The sequence below is a fragment of the Danio rerio genome, chromosome 3 (genome assembly GCF_052040795.2).
Source record: "Danio rerio strain M-AB ecotype USA chromosome 3, GRCz13ab, whole genome shotgun sequence".
Taxonomy (NCBI): Eukaryota; Metazoa; Chordata; class Actinopteri; order Cypriniformes; family Danionidae; genus Danio; species Danio rerio.
In genome coordinates, this window is record NC_141023.1 from 55,885,368 (window position 1) to 55,902,996 (window position 17,629).

At 37.4% G+C, this 17,629-nt stretch overlaps 2 protein-coding genes across 5 annotated transcripts; one reads left to right on the plus strand and one right to left on the minus strand.

Annotated features, from left to right (window-relative positions):
• The first annotated feature begins 249 nt into the window (after positions 1-249).
• Positions 250-9,836, plus strand: LOC103908666 (uncharacterized). Of its 2 annotated transcripts, XR_015481293.1 has the most exons (5): positions 250-641; positions 744-871; positions 2,728-2,800; positions 2,897-8,885; positions 8,933-9,836. XR_015481293.1 is itself a non-coding variant. In XM_087245204.1 (4 exons), exons 1-4 carry the CDS (start codon positions 344-346, stop codon positions 3,724-3,726), a joined length of 1,329 nt encoding a protein of 442 aa, XP_087101330.1. In that variant the 5' UTR covers positions 250-343; the 3' UTR covers positions 3,727-9,836. The 2 variants fall into 2 exon arrangements, 1 of the variants encoding a protein (XP_087101330.1); XM_087245204.1 differs by having other exon boundaries at positions 2,897-9,836.
• si:dkey-210j14.3 lies at positions 9,137-16,734 on the minus strand. Of its 3 annotated transcripts, XR_015481295.1 has the most exons (5): positions 16,296-16,734; positions 14,578-14,708; positions 14,367-14,490; positions 13,282-14,288; positions 11,807-12,032 (listed from the first exon to the last, which is right to left on the minus strand). XR_015481295.1 is itself a non-coding variant. In XM_087245210.1 (4 exons), the coding sequence occupies exons 1-4, from the start codon at positions 16,555-16,557 to the stop codon at positions 13,753-13,755; spliced, it is 984 nt and encodes a 327-aa protein (XP_087101336.1). In that variant the 5' UTR covers positions 16,558-16,734; the 3' UTR covers positions 9,137-13,752. The 3 variants fall into 3 exon arrangements, 2 of the variants coding, with proteins under 2 accessions (XP_087101336.1, XP_087101334.1); XM_087245210.1 differs by having other exon boundaries at positions 9,137-14,219; XM_087245208.1 differs by having other exon boundaries at positions 9,137-14,288.
• Between the last annotated feature and the right edge of the window lie 895 nt (positions 16,735-17,629).

The following is a 17,629-nucleotide window of genomic DNA, read 5'->3' on the forward strand; positions in this document are numbered from 1 at the left end:
ACTTTTGTAGTTCTCGAGTGATCCGCATCTCCTCCGCCAATTAACGCTATTATCAGTAGAAAAAAAACATCTCTTCGAATACCTATATCAGAATAGTACTATCGGTTATGATTTGTGACACACTAAAGCACATGTCAGAAACTTTAGAGCGAGAAAACGCAAGCTTAAACATAACAACACATCCAACACAGACCGGAAGTTAACGGTATTCTCCAGCAAAATAAAAGTTGAGGTCTCCTCGCTTTATTTCCGGTTTGTCCACGGTACCAAGTTGCATGCACAGTTTGGATTTATTGTTTCGGTGAATGACCTTACGTTTCTCAGCCAGCGTCTTTTTCATTGCATGCAAACAAAGAAGCGAATGTTAAAGATGTCAAAATCGCTGTCGTTCCGGTTGCGGCTTAGTTCCGTGATGGAACTAATGACTAAAACGGCAATGGAAGAAATATGCAAAATTGTAGACAGCGATTTTGCGTTTTTACGACAAGAACTGTCTCGCGTCATGAGCGAAAACGCAGCTCTTAAAGACAAAATGCTGTGTGTCGGGAGCGAAAGGCGAGACGAACGCACGCGCATCACAAAGAAAGGAGCGCGCGCGGCATCCACAACACACCGGTCCGTTTGTGTGCAAACCGAGGAAGGTAAACGCACGCTCTGCTGGATAGTTTTGTTTGCAAGTGTTTGCTGGACAGTTGTCTGTGTGTGCTCTGCAGTGATTTTAATGCATGTATGTCTCCCGACAGGAGAGCATCCCTCCATTAAAGGGATTTTTGGAAAGGACTGGTGCTCCAGTTTGTGGGATCGGAGGAATGAGTCCAGAGGAGATGAGATGGCGATCGACGTCGACTTGTACTCTGTGTCGCCTTATAAGGTTACTTTAATGGTTACTTTGATTCAACTTTTTCACCGCTAAATGTGCTTCAAAAGATATGCGTTACACAGATTAATCTGTTAGTGTGAAATATTCAAAGGAATGTGCATAAGCTTGGGTTTGTCGGAGGATGAAAGAGTCAATGGTTGTAAAGATGCAACAAAACAAAAATTTACTATAAAAAGTAGGTTTTCGGTCACTTTTAAATTCTTTAATAAAGACATAACTCACACATCAAACATGATAATTTACTCAATCATCCTCAAGTGGTTACAAACGTTTACTTTTGTGTTTCTTTTTTTCTTTTGAACACAAAAGAAGAAATTTTGAAAAATGTTTAAAATTGGTAACATTGACATCCACGGTAGGAAAAACACATTATGGATGACTATTATGGTTTAAAACTTTTTTTTTTTAGAAATATATTCTGTTAAACAGAAATAGGTCTGTAAATAAGTTTGTGACAGGTCAATGGGAGTAAATGTTGCTTTTTATGGTAAAAAAAAAAAAAAAAGTTATTTTGGTGAATTCAATTCCTTGGTTCAAAACATTTTATACTATGTGCATATATTATCATGAAAAGGACACCATAAAAGAAAATACACCCTTCTCCAGGTTGTTGTTTGACAAGATGATAAATGGTGCAGTGACTATCCCAATTACATTTGTTCTTTAATTTTCTTTTTTCTTAATAAAAATACTGTAGCATTTCATTTGTCATGTACCCTTGAACTTCATTTGGCAGATTTCAGTATCTTTCACTTGGACATTCTCATGGTTGCGTAAAGTAACACTGGAGTCAGAGACAATGCAGTGCTCAATGAAATATATATATATTTTTGTATTCTTGCCTTTATTAAAGGGATAGGACAATATTTCAGACAGAAAGTGAAGTGGGAGAGACAGAGGAGGGTAGGGACGAGAAATGTCCTTGAGCCTGGATTTGAACTCGGGGCGTCCTGAAGTGCTACTGCACCATATGTCAGTGGACTCAGCGCACTTACCACTAGGCTATTGCGGCAGCATAGTTATAATTTTGACAGTAGTGCACACAATAGAAAATGATAAAGAAACACAGTCTTGTGCTTTTTGTGACTGTATTATTAGAAAATTTTACACACATACACACATACTTATGCAGTAGTTTTAAATAATTGCAAACCATTTTATTCAGCACACTTGTTTTTTTATATTCTTCCTTTTTCTTCTTCTTCAGTTGCTTCTTTTTATTTTTATTATTATAGGTGAAAATTGTCCGAGAACATTACTGGCTTGAGACCTCCAGTCTTCCTCTTTCATTGATTCTTAGTCTAAAAACATTTTCTGATGCTGCTCGATGTTGCAATCTTGTAATTTCTTGTATTATTTGTGTGTCTTGACATAAACACAACTGTTGTTTAGCAAGTAGTTTGATTGTTTTCTGGCATTTATTATTTTTAATAAATCACATTCAAATGAATCGTAAGTTCTAAAACAATCACAGAAAAGAGCTTACCTCTGCATTGCAGAATAAGTTTAACAGATGTTTTGCAAGCCAAGAAAATCAAAAGAATCTAAAGTTTTATCAGATATCAATTTGTCATTGGTGTCAACATTATTTTAGCGCTACACAAAATTAGTTTTGCATTTATCTTCAATGTACCAATTTCTGACTGTGAACAAGTGACCTATTTTCATGACCTTTCCAGTCTTCATGATTTTTTTCAATCATTATAATTATGCTACTAAACTTTGTAATTTTCTGAAGTGTAAAAGAATGTTTAATTTAATAAGACACCACCAGAGGATTTGAAATTAATCCAGTTCTACAGTCTTGAGTAAATAAAATAAAAGAATAATGTTTTTCATGATCACAGCACAAAGAACAAACCAACCTGGTCATAATCAAAGAGGAGAATTTCGAAGTGGATGACTATCCCAGTTGTACAGGTAACGTCCTTCATTACTGCCAGATCTCCAATCCTAGTTTAGGCACATTTATTTTGTATCACCATTTAGTTTGAGCTATTTTTAATATTTCAACAGGAACGCCTCCCCAAGCTTCAAGAGCAGAGCTGCCATCATTCGCATACGAGCCCTTCAAAAACAACTTTGTGTCTGGAGATTTCTCAGAAATGCAAAACTCTCCCTCCAGTTCATCTGATCAGCACCCTACAGAAGCTGCCACCGATGACGCTGTGGACCAGTTGATTGCACCAATAGACGACCCTTTGGAATATGATGGTCCATGTATTCTCACTTCTCAGCTTTCAGACGAGCACAATGACCTGTTTTCCTCTGAAGCCCAGGAGAACGAAGAAGCAGAAGTATATGCTGCGACCACTGCTGGACATCGTGTGAAAAGACAACGGGTACAGAAGCTGCCAAAGAGCATTAGCTATTATGATGACGAGAATTTGTTGCTTCTCCAAAACGCTGGCCAGAGGAAACAACGCTTTCCAAAGATCAAAACCAATGAGAAGTTTCGTTGTGAGGTCTGCGGAAGATGCTTTCATTCTAACACCAATCTCTTGGTCCACTACGCGGTCCACACAGGAGAAAAGCCTTATAAATGTAGCTTCTGTGAAAAGGGGTTTTCCCAGAAAGGAAATTTACAAGCTCACGAGCGCATCCATCGAGGAGAAAAACCTTTCAGCTGTGTCATCTGCGGCAGGAGCTTCACCCAGAAGGTCTGCCTGCGCAACCATGAACGCATCCACAGAGGAGAGAAACCTTTTACTTGTATGACCTGTGGAAAAGGGTTCACTCAGAAAGTCACCCTTCAGCAACACCTCGCTGTCCATGACAAAACAACAAAACGAGTCCGAAGGAAACCACGGAAAAACCACTGTGATTTAGACTTCAGCTTCATGTAGCATTTGCTCTTGCTTTCTCCATTGAGATTGCTGTAGTTGTGTATAATTAAGTAGTTTTTCTAATATCTCTGTGTGTAAAACTGTTGGTCAGAGGTGTCCAAACTGCATGGAGGGCTGGTGTCCTGCATGGTTTAGCTTTAACTTCAACACGCGTCAGTGGAACTTTCTAGTATACCTAGAAAGAGCTTGATTTAGCTGGTTCAGGTGTGTTTAATTGGGCTTGGAACTAAAATATGCAGGACACCGGCCCTCCAGGACCAAGTTTGGACACCCCTGCTGTAGGTTATAGCAGAAGTGTACACTCACCAGCCACTTTATTAGGTAATGCCTTGCTGGTACCAGGTTGAACCACATTTAGACGTCAGAACTGCCTTAATACGTTGTGACCAATTCAACAAGTGCTGGAAGTCTTCCCCAGAGGTATTGGTATTTATTGGTTTGATAACTTCACACAGTTGCTGCTGATTTGTTGGCATGTCCATGATCTGAATCTCATCTTTCAGTACATGCCAATGGTGCTCCATTGAGATCTAGAGACAGTTTCAGAGGACAGGTTTAGTGAAAACTCTTGAGTAGGTTAACCATCAAATAAGGGAAACGCATAGTTTTTGTTTTGTTTCAGAATGAAAGGCATGCCAAACCTGAGAAAGCAGAGTAACTGCTAGGTTACCGTGGTATCTTGCTCTATGGTCCTAACCTGGTCAGGAGCAGGTTTTCTTCAGCAACCCAGGGTTCTTTTACACTCCTCTTAAAGAGTAAGCTATGTTTAAATTCGTAGCTCCATTCATAAATGCATGCTGAAAAAGTCTTTTAAGTGTTTTACCATTGGAAATTTAAAGTTCTATCTGTGTTCTGAATGATTTTGAGATAATGAGCTTCAAAGTTTGAGTTCCATTTAGCAAACCGTATGTGTGTAGCATTTGTTTTTTTGTTTTTTTTTTTTGTTTTGTGTTTTTTTTTTTATAAAAACTCTTAATGTAAACAACTTATTTTAAAAAAATCCCATAATGTAAATAAGTTGTCATTTAATAAGAATATGTTAATAGCTTAATTTTGACAGAAATTATATGTGACGGTATATCAAAAACAAACATTTAAAAATTCTTCTCTAAATGTAATTTCTTTTTCGGAAGATGATATTGGACATTTAATCTTTTCCCAAGGTCATCAAAGTGCAGTTTACTTTGATTAAGATTATCTGCCAATGTAGTAAAAATAATTTGCATAAAAATTGGAAACATCGAAATGTCAATTATCAAGTACAAATTTATTGTAGGTCTTTCCTTAAACCTCATACAAGGTTGAATACACCACAAGATGAACCGTTTCAGTGGTGTAGGTAGTAACGTGATCGGCACAAATAATTGGCATATTACTTGATTGAATGGGTTTGTGTACAGCTTTTGCCGAGCTTGTTCTAAAGGTGGAACTGCATGATGAGTAGGGCTGTGTGATTTGAGGAAAATATTGATATTAATTGCAGATTTTGTGATTGCACTTTGATTTAGTATTTAATTCAAGCTGATTTTAAGCTTCTGCTCAATAGCCTGTAAGCTCTGGCAACAATTCTGTGACAGCTCTTAAAAATGACCTGTTTTTGTTTAGTGTCTGGGACTTTAAAACCAAAATATTCCCATGTTACAAATGTTGTTTTTGTTTGATTTGAATTTATCTATTAATGATTTTGAAGCAGCAGACGCCATCATCCCACTCCTCAGCACTTTCCTGTTTGTTTCCTTAATTTTTTTTTTTATTGTTTGTGTAGTTTGGTTGCACACTGAAAAAAATTATTCAAAGATAGTTCCTTGGATTTACTCAATTTTTTACGTTAAGTGGTTGTAAACAATTTTTTTGTGTTGAATTTATACAAACAAATTAAGTTGGACATTATTAAATTTAATTTGTTTGTTTAAATTCAACACAAATAAATTGTTTGCTACAGTTCTGCATGAAACACTTTTTTTCAGTGTACAATTCTGATTGAGCAGAATGAAAGTGTGCCGACTTAATTGGCAAGTAAGACTGTCACACACAGCCATCAGTCACATATTTGCTTTTTTTGATTAATTGCACAGCCCTACTAATGCGTGTTTGGCAGGTTTTTGACTACACTCAGTTAATTTTTTCACTTTACTTATTTTTTCAGAACTCCAACCCCCTCAGCCCCTCCTCTTAACGGCAAAATAGTCCTGAAACAAACCTGAATCCTTAATACTGAAGCTGTGGTCACACTGCACTTTTCTCCCCATAGACTTCCATTCATTCACACGCGAATGTGTCAGACCGGAAATGAAAGGTTGTGCGGCAAGTTTCGCAGTTTGCCGTGTTGGAAAGTTCAAGCTTGGTGAACTCTGACCTGCGAAATCGCATCACATGATTGCGTGAGACCAATAGAAAATCAAAACATGACCTCTCTGGACAGGAATTTTAAAACATGGACCAATTGCTATCTTTTTTCAATGTCTACTCAACTTGTTTAATCCCACCCATTTTCGTAGCACTTTATAGCAGAATTTTGCACGCGCAATCTCTAGTGTGACCGCAGCATAATGCTTGTTGTTTTATGAATATTATATCTATTAACAATAATTCCTTACATTTATATTTTCTGGACACTCAAAGTGTTTTACACATTTTTGGGGGAGTCTCTTTATCCACCACCAGTGTGCAGTGTCCACCTAGATGATGCAACAGCAGCTATATTGCGCCAGATCACACACCATCTAAGCATCAACAGCTCCTACGCTGCCATATTTTTTTACCTAGTTGGCAAAAAAAACAAAACTTTTTTTTGTTTAAAACTTTTCGCTTATAGATGCGTAGTCTTTCAGTAAAAAAAACCTACCCTTCTGACTGTTATTTTCATAAAAGTGATAATTACATTTTCTTTTATGTAAACATCTTTTTGTTTAGTGTTATTGACATGTTGAATCCTAATTTTGGAGCTATGTTGATGATGGCTTTCAGAGTCAGCGTTTTCAGAGTTGACAAGACTAACTCAATTCAGCTGATCTGAGATGAAATACACATTGTTTTTAATTCATTCAGATTAACTCAAGAGTTCAAGTTTAAACGCAAGGGTGGTTGGACCTCCGTATTGAAACACACCTCAGAACTTTAGGTTTCACCTGTTGTTTGTGCACATTTTTAAGTACCACAAGGTAACAAGTGACGGAAATGCAGACTTTCGAATAAAACGTTTTTGCACTTGTCTGAAAAAAGGGTTAATGCAAATAATTTGACTTAACAGCACAGGAGCCGTCTCCATTATGTTTGCCGCATTTACTGTTGGTTACCAATACTTCAGTCAGATGCTCTAACAACTTGATAGAAATGCATTTGGGACTTGGAATCTGGCTAACATGTTCAAGAAACCAGTTTAGGTGATTTGAGCTTCGTGAAATGGCATGTTCTTCTGTTTGATGTAGCATCACAAGATTTGTTCACTGTAGTCATGATGGCATGGACATAGTCAGCAACTTTATTCAGCTTGGGTGTGGTGTAAATGAGGCTCATTTTTCAAAGAAGGCTTCTTTTAACCCTGATGGTGGTTCATGAAAATCCCAGCAGATCAGCAGCTTAATGTTCTGAGCATCGACAACCATGATACGCTTCAAGTCACTTAAACCACGTTTCTTTTTCATTCTGATGCTCTATTTCATCTTCAGCAAATCATCCTGACAACATACCTAAATGAATTAAAATGTTAGTTCACCCAAAAATGACAATTCTGGTATGTATTATGTGTCATTTAAAACCGATTAAAACTTTAGAGCACAAATTAAGATATTTTAGATAAAATCTCAGAGATCCTCATCCTTTATAGACAGCAACATTCCAGAGACATTCAGAGTCCATAAAATTGTCTCAAATTGCATACTTATGCACTATTCTACGCTATTTTGTCGTATAAATAATGTAAGTAGTGTTCACACTGATAACTCTAAAAATAATAAGTGCACTTAAAATACCTGCATAATGCACTTATTCAACCGGTATTATAAAGTGTGTAATGTTGGACCATAGATACATACACTAAAGTGTCATCTGGCCTATTGACTATTAGACGGAATGCGTCAATAGCGTCGCCATCTTGCTACAGGGTAGCGCTCCTTTCAAATGAATGCGGGACCAATGTACAGTGGAGGACTGTAGCCATCCAAAGCCAGAGATATACGCATATACACATATATCTATGATCGGGAGTTTTCCTGGATGTTAGTATGTAATTTTTTTATTTTTTTTTCTAATTATGAAAATTATAATTTTACATCACTTTTCTACATTGATGGATCAGTGACCGCATGGGCATTCCTGACAAAAAGCTTGTGTTTGTTAGTACAGAAATGTACTATTCACCCTCCCTGTTAAATTTGATCTAATCATGTCCTGAAACACACCTCCTCTCCTGCTTTCACTTCTCATACTGACGGAGGGAGCGATTCGTTTGTGAATGAATCCCCTGAACGACTCTTTCACTAATGTTAGCCGACAATAATACAAGTTTATAGCGTCTCCCAATGGTGAATGCGGTTTAATGGTGAATGCGCTATTTGGTACTTTACTCATTTATTTCACTAACTGTAACTGTCAAACGTCATCAGGGAGATAGTTTGAATTTCCGCTTAATAAACAGAATATTAGTGTTCCATTTGGGACGACACTACATACATATACTATGTTGTTGAGTGTGTAAGTGTAGAAGTACATAATGTATAGGGTGCCATTGAGATTATTGTCAAAACAGTTCATGTGACTTCAGTGGTTCAACTATAATTTTACGAAACTTCTATAAAACTTTGGGGTGAACTAACCTTTTAAATTGCTTCCATGTAATTGGCTGCTTAAATATTTCCATTGAGTAGATCAGGGGTGTCCAAACTCTGTGTCCTGCATAGTTTAGCTCAAACTTCCTTCAACACACCTGCCTGGAAGTTTTTTATACCTAGAAAAAGCTGTATCAGCTGGTTCAGATGTGTTTAATTGGGATTGGAACTAAAATATGCAGGACACCGGCCCTCCAGGACCGAGTTTTGCACCCCTGGAGTAGATGAATGACTGAAAGCAATAAAGTGGCAGATGAGTCTACTGTTAAGTAGGGTTGTGTATTACTGTGCGATTTCAATATAGTTATCCCACCTATGAAAAAAAAACACCATGTCTTAATTCTTTCAAAAATACAACACAACATAGACTGTCTATTCAGAACTATTCACATTCTCAACTTAGATTTGGGTTCTCCTGTAGCATTGTTAATGCCTAACTGAATACAGTTTAGAAGATGTGTTTGAGCTTAAAGGTGCAATAGGAGAGCTTGAAAAAATCTTAATATTAGCCTGTGACCTTGTACATCACAATACAAAGCCAAGCCTCCTGAACACACAAGACAACATCAGTACAGCACATCGTATAATATTCACCAGAGAGAACTTTATTGTACAAGTAGTAACAATACTAAACTTTTAAATAGAAGGTAGGTTGTGGATGTTTACCTTCAACCCAAACATAGTAGGCTATCATATATCTGTGCACCTGAATAGGGTGCACGAGTATAGGAAAGCCTATTATAATGTTCGGGCTGAAGGTTTTTATTGGCCGATTTGAGTTTTTTGGCCGTACACCTTCCAAAGAATATTTAAATGCATTTGTAGCACTTGACTGAATGTTAGCTATCAGGATATGAAGAAACTTTCAAAGACAAAAATAGTTTTTGAAGTCAATCACTTATTGCACCTTTAAGGATGCGAGTTGTTTTGTCTAAGTTTAAAACATGGTAACATGACATGTACCTATATATTCCAAATACCTTCACAGGTGAATGCATCCCTAATTATGGGGGGTTTTTTTTGTGCAAATTTGGTCCCTGGTCTTTTAAAAGTGATCATAATGTATTAACAATCCTGGGCTACTAGTGTAAAGCAACCAGTAACACTACTTGATATCTTGTTGATTTTGATCGGAAGCTGTTATTTCGGCAGTATGTACAGTACTTACACTAGTTTGACTCGACTGGTCAAGTTCAGATGTCTGCTAGATTGCACGTGTAGGCAACCAGTTTTATGTGTATTTTCAACCATGCTGAAGTATGAATAAACAATGGTTTGCATGACTTTACTTGTTTCGTCAGTTTATTGAAGCACTTTTTATCGCTCTATTCAGATAAATATCTATATACACAGGTATATGCTACTAAATAAAGTTTCAGTCAGTAGCTATGTCTCCATCCAAAGATGTGAATTGGACAAAACTGGAATATTGAATAAATCCTTTGGGAATTAAGCACTTTATAGAATGACCAAAACATTTTAGATGTTGGGCAGGTGGGTAAGTCCACCATTTTGTCCATTAATGTCCTTCTATTGTGCCCATTTTTATCATGACATGATCTGTAAACAAAATCACATGACTGTTTCCCGATTAGTTAATGCACATTTTTGTCTGATCAAATAAAGTTTATCCTGCTTAGTGTTCAATATGTATGTGCATCTTGCAATTTTTATTCAATATTCCAAAATGTGCATTAAAAACATAGCTAATGCTTCACATTTGCAAACACTGTTGACAGACCTAACTTCTCTAATCACACACGGACATTTTTCCAATATGTTAAAGCACACGTTAACAGATAAAATCCAATAAGAGTTTACTGCAGTGTAGGGTTTGGTCGATAGACGATGCCATCATCTAATAGACATCACGATGCTGAGCCGGCATCACAATCCTCTGCCCTGCCCCCATCGCAGCAGCAACCCACTTGGGAAAAATACATGCTTAGGCCCAGTTTAAACTAATACGTCTTAGTTTTAAACTTTTATTACAAAAATAATAATTTCCGAGCGAAAATAATCCATGTCCACACTTTTGTTTCATCTAGCATTTCTGAACAGCTTTCTGTTCAAAACCCCAGAGAGCATTGCACGTCGGACAGTTTATGAAGGATGTACCACTGGATCACGTCTCACTATAGTTGTTAAACGTGATATTATTTAATCTAGTTTCTAACAACTCTTCTGTCTTTTCAATTAATCAGGTTACGTGTCACAGCGTCAGTAAACTGCTTGAATCTTTCGCTTTCACACTTATAGTAAAGTTTATTTATAAACTAATTTCGAGAGGATGATGTACTTATGATTGCTTGCGGCTGGACCTGCATTATCCAATTTATGATTCACCAATCAGACGATTCCTAAGCCACTATAAACACCCCAAGTTTCATATACCAGCATCTTTGTTTTAAAGAATCCCCCCTTCCACCCCTACTCCTCCTGCTTTCCTAGATGAGTGGCACGGTGGCCCAGTGGTTACCAATGTTGCCTCACAACAAGCACATGACTAGTTTTAGTCCTTACCAAGCCAGTCGACGTTTCTGTGCAGTTTACAAGTTCTTCCCTATCTCACATGGGTTTCCCCCGGGTTCCCCAGTTTCCTCCCACCGTCAAAAACATGCAACTTAAAGTTAATTGACTAATCCAAATCACCTGCATAGGCATGCTCCTTGTAAGTAGTTATCTTTTAAGAGCTATCCCTATCTGTTCATTAGCTTCTACAGCAGGGGAGTTCTTGAGATCTGCCTGAGCTCAAACTCTCCTCTCACCTTGCAAATAGGAAGAAGCCTCGTGCTCGAGGAACTTGTGAGCTTTGGGCTCTCTTCCGGGACAGCATGCCAAACAAGCTTTATAATCAATCATCAGCTGAGTGTGTACTTTAAGTAATTTTAGTGAAAACCTTAGTGTTGGTTGTGAACTTTTTTTTTACCAGCCAAGTTTATTAATGCCATTATTCTGACACAGATCACTCTGCCTATACATGCCAGAGTCACGCGGAAAAAGTGATTGACAGGTAGTAATTTGTGTGTTACGTATCTTTATTTTTGATTTGGTTTTGGGTAAAATGAAGACCATGCGGGTCAGGTAGGTGAAACGGTGGGCTACAAATAATAAATTAGTTATGAATACATTAATTTTTCATAAATAATTAATTCACCGCTGCCTAACCGTACGTTCACACGGAAAGCGGTGAGTAAGTCATTTATTTTCAATGAGACCCAGCAGTGCGGCACGTCTTCACCGGTGTCGAGGACAGTTGAAATCAAGTTAACTTGATGGTAATGAGCTATGACGCGGTTCAGCGGCAACCAGTCCGAATGTAGAAGTCCACTGCTTGAGAGGAGTCCAGAGAACACACCTGTGAACTTTTGTTCCAACCACAGGTGCTCCCAAGGGTTTGATTATTGCGGTCGCCGAATTTCCAATTATTTGCAATGTTTTCTTACAGGAACATTCATTAAATAAGTTACTGGCGAGTTACTAATGTGTAGGGGTGTAACGATACACTCAGCTCACGATACGATATGTATCACGATATAATGTTCACGATTCGATATGTATCACGATATTTGGAATAAAAATTGAAAATTGAACTGAAATGCAAATTTTATCGAGTAAACTATTTTTTATGTATTTCTTTTGTTTCAACTTGTTAAACTGAACCTTCTTTAAGAAAATAAATTAAACAGGCCTGTCTCTGGAAAATAAAACATTTAAAAACTTCTTTAAAATATTATTGAAATGACAGAGACAAAATTAAGGAACAATTTAAGTAAAGGTGCAAAAAAAATAAGCTTTCTATTCAATTGAATTTAACAGTAAGAGCTTAAGGCTTTGCTTGGTCATTTGCGTTTTATGGTGTGTGCAAAAAAAATCCACATTTCCAGGTATTTAATTCATATTTAATTAAATTCATTTAGAGATATCTCTAATTACAATTGTGACTAGTCAAAACTCATTTAGAGATATCTGCAAATATTTTTCAATGGAAGTCAATGGAGGAATATGACTAGTCATAATATATTTGCAGATATCTCCAATCTGATTTCGTACTAGTACAATTGTAATTGCAGATATCTCTAATTGTCATTCTGACTAGTCGAATTATAATTATGACTAGTCAAAACATAATTAGAGATATCTCAAAATATATTTATGGATAGTCAGAACAAAGTTTTAAATGCTAAAACGGCTTGCCATACGCGCGCGTCTATCAAAGTCCGCCCTCTGTAGTAACTGTCAGCTCACGTCATGTGTGATTTTGCGGCGGGAACATTATTTGAAGACAGAATATTTTAGGGTGAATTGTACCTTATAATTACAGTATGTGACTCTTTCAACACCATTAGGAGGTATCCCTGTTGCTGTGCAAAGTATGTAAATCACTGTGAAGACTTTAAAACTTAGGATGTTTGACCCAGTATGTGTGACAAAAAGCGGACGAGTCTAAAGCAATGACTGTACAACCGAAATGTTGCCAGACGTCTGATTTTGAGAGGATGGGCCATCCTCTATTTCTGCTCCTCTCATCTTGGTCTGCTAACATTACTGCTGCTGCAATCTGAACTCACATGCGACAGCAGGTGGAACGTAGCTCACGTGCAAACAGCTCAACTAATAAGAGAAAACGGACGTCATATTCTAATCAAATCGTCATAACGCCACGATGCATATTGTGACATTTTTGCATCGCAATAAATCGTACAACGATAAATCGTTACACCCCTACTAATGTGCATTAATGTTATTCATATTTTTCTTTTAAAAAGTAAGAATGTCATGTAACAGTACAAAACAGTAGTGTTGCTTCGGGATATTTCAGACATATGGACATACAGGATAATTAAGTGGAGCAAAGTCACACCACACGCAACTTGATCTTCCACTGTTAAATTAGTTTGATAAAAAATGCTCAACATTTTCACGCTTTGAAAGCATGTTTTATGCGGGAATGTAACTGATATGCTGCAACGGCCCCTTTAAATACGAGATTAATGTCGCAAATTTCAGCCGAAGCTGAAGGGAGACAGCGTTGTCACCAGGGCAGTCAGAGCGACCTTTGAGGGTCTCGCTGCCTTTGGTGTGAACGCACAGTAAGATGATGATGCCATCGTCCATCGCAATGTTTCACATTAAATATCATAAACATACGATGCTAAATTGGTCAACATCGCCCAACCCTACTGCAGTATGTACCAATCTAACTAAAGCACTGGTGTGTATTGAAACCCTGTTTGTACGCGTAGCTTTTACCGCACTCTGAGCAGCTGTACGGCTTTTCTCCAGTGTGGCTTCGGAGATGCACGTTTAGAGAGCTTTTTTGGGCAAAACTCTTTCCGCACTCCATGCACGAGTACGGCCTTTCACCGGAGTGAGTGCGCTGGTGTATTCGGAGGTACGTTTTTTGCGCAAATCTTTTACCACACACAGTACAGACAAAAGGCTTTTCTCCAGAGTGTGTTCGCATGTGTGCTTTTAGGTAGGTTAGTTTGTTGAAAGTTCTTTGACAAAACACACACTCAAACCTTTTCTCTTCTGAAAAACTCGTGGGGTTGTGTGTGCTGGGGAAATTTTGCTCTGCTGTGTTGTGTCCATGTGTAGAAATCGTCCCGTGAAGACTTTCCTCTTCTGGTTGTGGCTGCTGTACGTTCGGTCGGGCTTGTTCATCTGAAGGCACAGTGTATGTTATGTAATCTTCACAGTTCTGTGATCTCCCATCACTGGGCATTGCTGGTCCTGTGATGTAATATATTACATATGAATGTCTGAACACAATGAAGACTTAATAACTTTTCAAGTTCCTGCTCCACAAACCTGCCAAACTGCTCATTTCGTCTTCATCAGGTTTATTCTTTCCAGAGCAATCGTCAAACGTCTCCTCCTTGATCATGATCATATCTGGCTCCTCATCCTCTTCATCATCCAGCAAACTTACTGGCTAATGGAGGAAAGATCAAAACAGAACTTGTTAACTGCATAGTGATGTAGCCTCAAGTAAACCAGAAGCAGTATGAAAGTGACCAACATCTTCAGCCATGCCCGAAGAGTCCTGATGTGATTCCTCCTGCTCTCCAGCATTTGACTCCTCGTGTCTCCAGAGGTTCATGCACCATTCCTTACTGAACGCATTGTCGATGGAAGGGCGTCGGGCAGACCCTGTTACACATGCATTGCATTGATTTTGGTTAGCCATATCAGGAGTGATAAACCTAGTATACCAAAATGATTTATTTAATTTATTGGGCTAGAGTCAATATAATACGCAATTCAATGACTGAACACTACAATACATTGTTAGAGGAACACAGATATTTTATTTGTATGCATATATTATAAAAAACAACCCAGAAATGTTTTGTGTGATTTAATAGGATATAGATTAGACATGTAGAGACAGACAGAAAGATAGATAGATAGATAGACAGACAGACAGACAGACAGACAGACAGACAATTATAGATAGACAGACAGAATGATAGATAGACAGACAGAAACAGATAGATAGATAGATAGATAGATAGATAGATAGATAGATAGATAGATAGATAGATAGATAGATAGATAGATAGATAGATAGATAGATAGATAGATAAACAACTGTTATTTTAGAGAATCGGTTCAATTTATTTGTTGTGGATGGATAGATGAAGACCTTTTTATAGGGAATGGGTTCTTGATGGATGGATGGAAGAAAAAGTATTTTTGTTTGTTTTTTAATCGTTCAATTCACTCGTTTCAGACTGAAAGATAGATTACCTGTTTTATAAGGTTTTTGATAGACCGACAATAGATGGATAGACGGATAGATAGATAGATAGACAGACAGACAATTATAGATAGACAGACAGAATGATAGATAGACAGACAGAAACAGATAGACAGACAGAATCAGATAGATAGATAGATAGATAGATAGATAGATAGATAGATAGATAGATAGATAGATAGATAGATAGATAGATAGATAGATAGATAGATAGATAGATAGATAGATAAACAAATATTTTTTAGAGAATCTGTTCGATTAACTCGTTGCAGACAGATGGATAATGAAGAACTGTTTCATAGGGAATGGGTTCTTGATTATAGATGGATGAATAGATGGATAACTGGTTTTTCCCTAGAGATTCAGTTCGATTCACTCGTTGCAGACAGATGGATAATGAACTGTTTCTTATAGGGAACTGCTAACAGATAACGATAGACAGAGAGAAAGAATGAACGACTATTTTTTTAAAGAATCGTTTGTCAATTCATTTGTAATGCATGGATAGAGCAGTTTTTTTGTTTTTGTTTTTTTTTTTGGGGGGGGGGGGGGGGGGTTATGGAATTAGTTCTTGATTTATTCGTGGCAGGATCTTTAGGTTTTTGGTCATATTTATAAATATTTTTGACTCTCTCGGAAAGAAAATATTTGCTAAGTGAATGATTTCTTGACTTAGTCGGTCACTGTCACCACCTATTGACGAACAGGTAACCTGTAGAAAGTGTCACTGAGTGAATGGATTTAGTGAATGAACCCGTTGAACAGAAATCCCGAATACTATATACTACAGTAATGCCCTCCTGGTGTAAGGTTAATGTATTGTTCAAGGGCACAGTCGTGGTATGGTAACGCCCACTGCAGACACTGACTGAACCTTCAGCCCAGACAGAGACCAGACGTATGTTACTCGTCAGATCATTCACCATAAACGAGTGCATTAATGAATGAATGAGGCATATAATGCATAATAAAATCACCTGTAAGTCCCGTGCGGCTGAACGGAGCTTCTGTCCCGTTCATCTTTGCAGCGGTTTTTCGAGCAGACTGAAGTTCGCTCTCCAGAAAATGGCATTTCTTTTTCAGAGATTCATTTTCGTTTGTACATCGTGAAATCTCCAACCGCAGCAACAATGAATTCTCCTCGAATAGTTTGCTTATTTCAACAACGGCGCTTTTCGCTAACATTTCCAGTATGGATGTTAACTGCGTCTGAAAATCAGCTGTATTCATGACGTTCATTGTTTACGGGACCATTAATCAGTGATGTATATTGTAAACATCCGTCCCCCGCACTGCTAACGAGTAATCTATAAGTGCAGAGCTGCCTTTGTATTCTCAACAAACAACAGCACTGTATTCAGTGTATTTCTGAGAACAGAATCATAGCATATCTAGCAATTTGCAGAACAGGATCATGGGATGAATTACCGTAAACTGCTATATAGAGCGGACGCATCATTTATAATTTGCATTGGTCTCGTCTAAAACGGTTACCGGCAAACTGTTACCATGGAAACCCCCTAGTTTTCATCATTCTAAGCGTAATTTTATAACACATAAATACATATTCTAAAACATTTTTGCTCACACACATGAAAAAAAAAAAAAAAGAGTATTTATTTTGTCCTAAAAAGGGATGCCACTGTGTTTAGACATAGATAGTTGCCAAGACATTGCTATGTGGTTTCTGGCAGTCTCGTTGGTTGCTCACATATATATTTACATGTAGGTCTATAGGTGGCTCATCTCAAGTAAACAGTGTTTGATGTTCCTAAATCTGGCTTGGGTTGTTTTTTAAGGTAAGCCTCCATCAATTAATTTTGTTTAACAATAAGTCCAAAAACTAAAAAATGACAAGCCCTTTCTCATCATGTCCACCAATAGTGAACATCATTTATTTTACATCAGAGGCTTTAAATCAAAGGTGTCAAACTCGGTTCCTGCTGGGCCGCAGCTCTGCACAGTTTAGTTCCAACCCTAATTAATCACTCCTGATAAAACTAAGTCCTTCAGCTAGCTTTCCAACATTTCTAGCCACTCACCATTTTCACTAGACAGTTTTGTTGTTGGGAAAATATATTTTATATGCATAAATATGACTTTGACATGCTAAAATTAAAATTGACAAATAAAAATAATTATTATTATCTATCTAAAATGTGCACAGTAATCTGTCCTGGCTAAAGGTCCAAGATCACCCGTTAACTACACATAAATAGGAAGTTAATCTCCTATTAAAGCAATGTTATTGTGAAAAATATATATAATTAAACTATACTAACAAAAATAACTGTAAGCAAAAGAAAGCAGG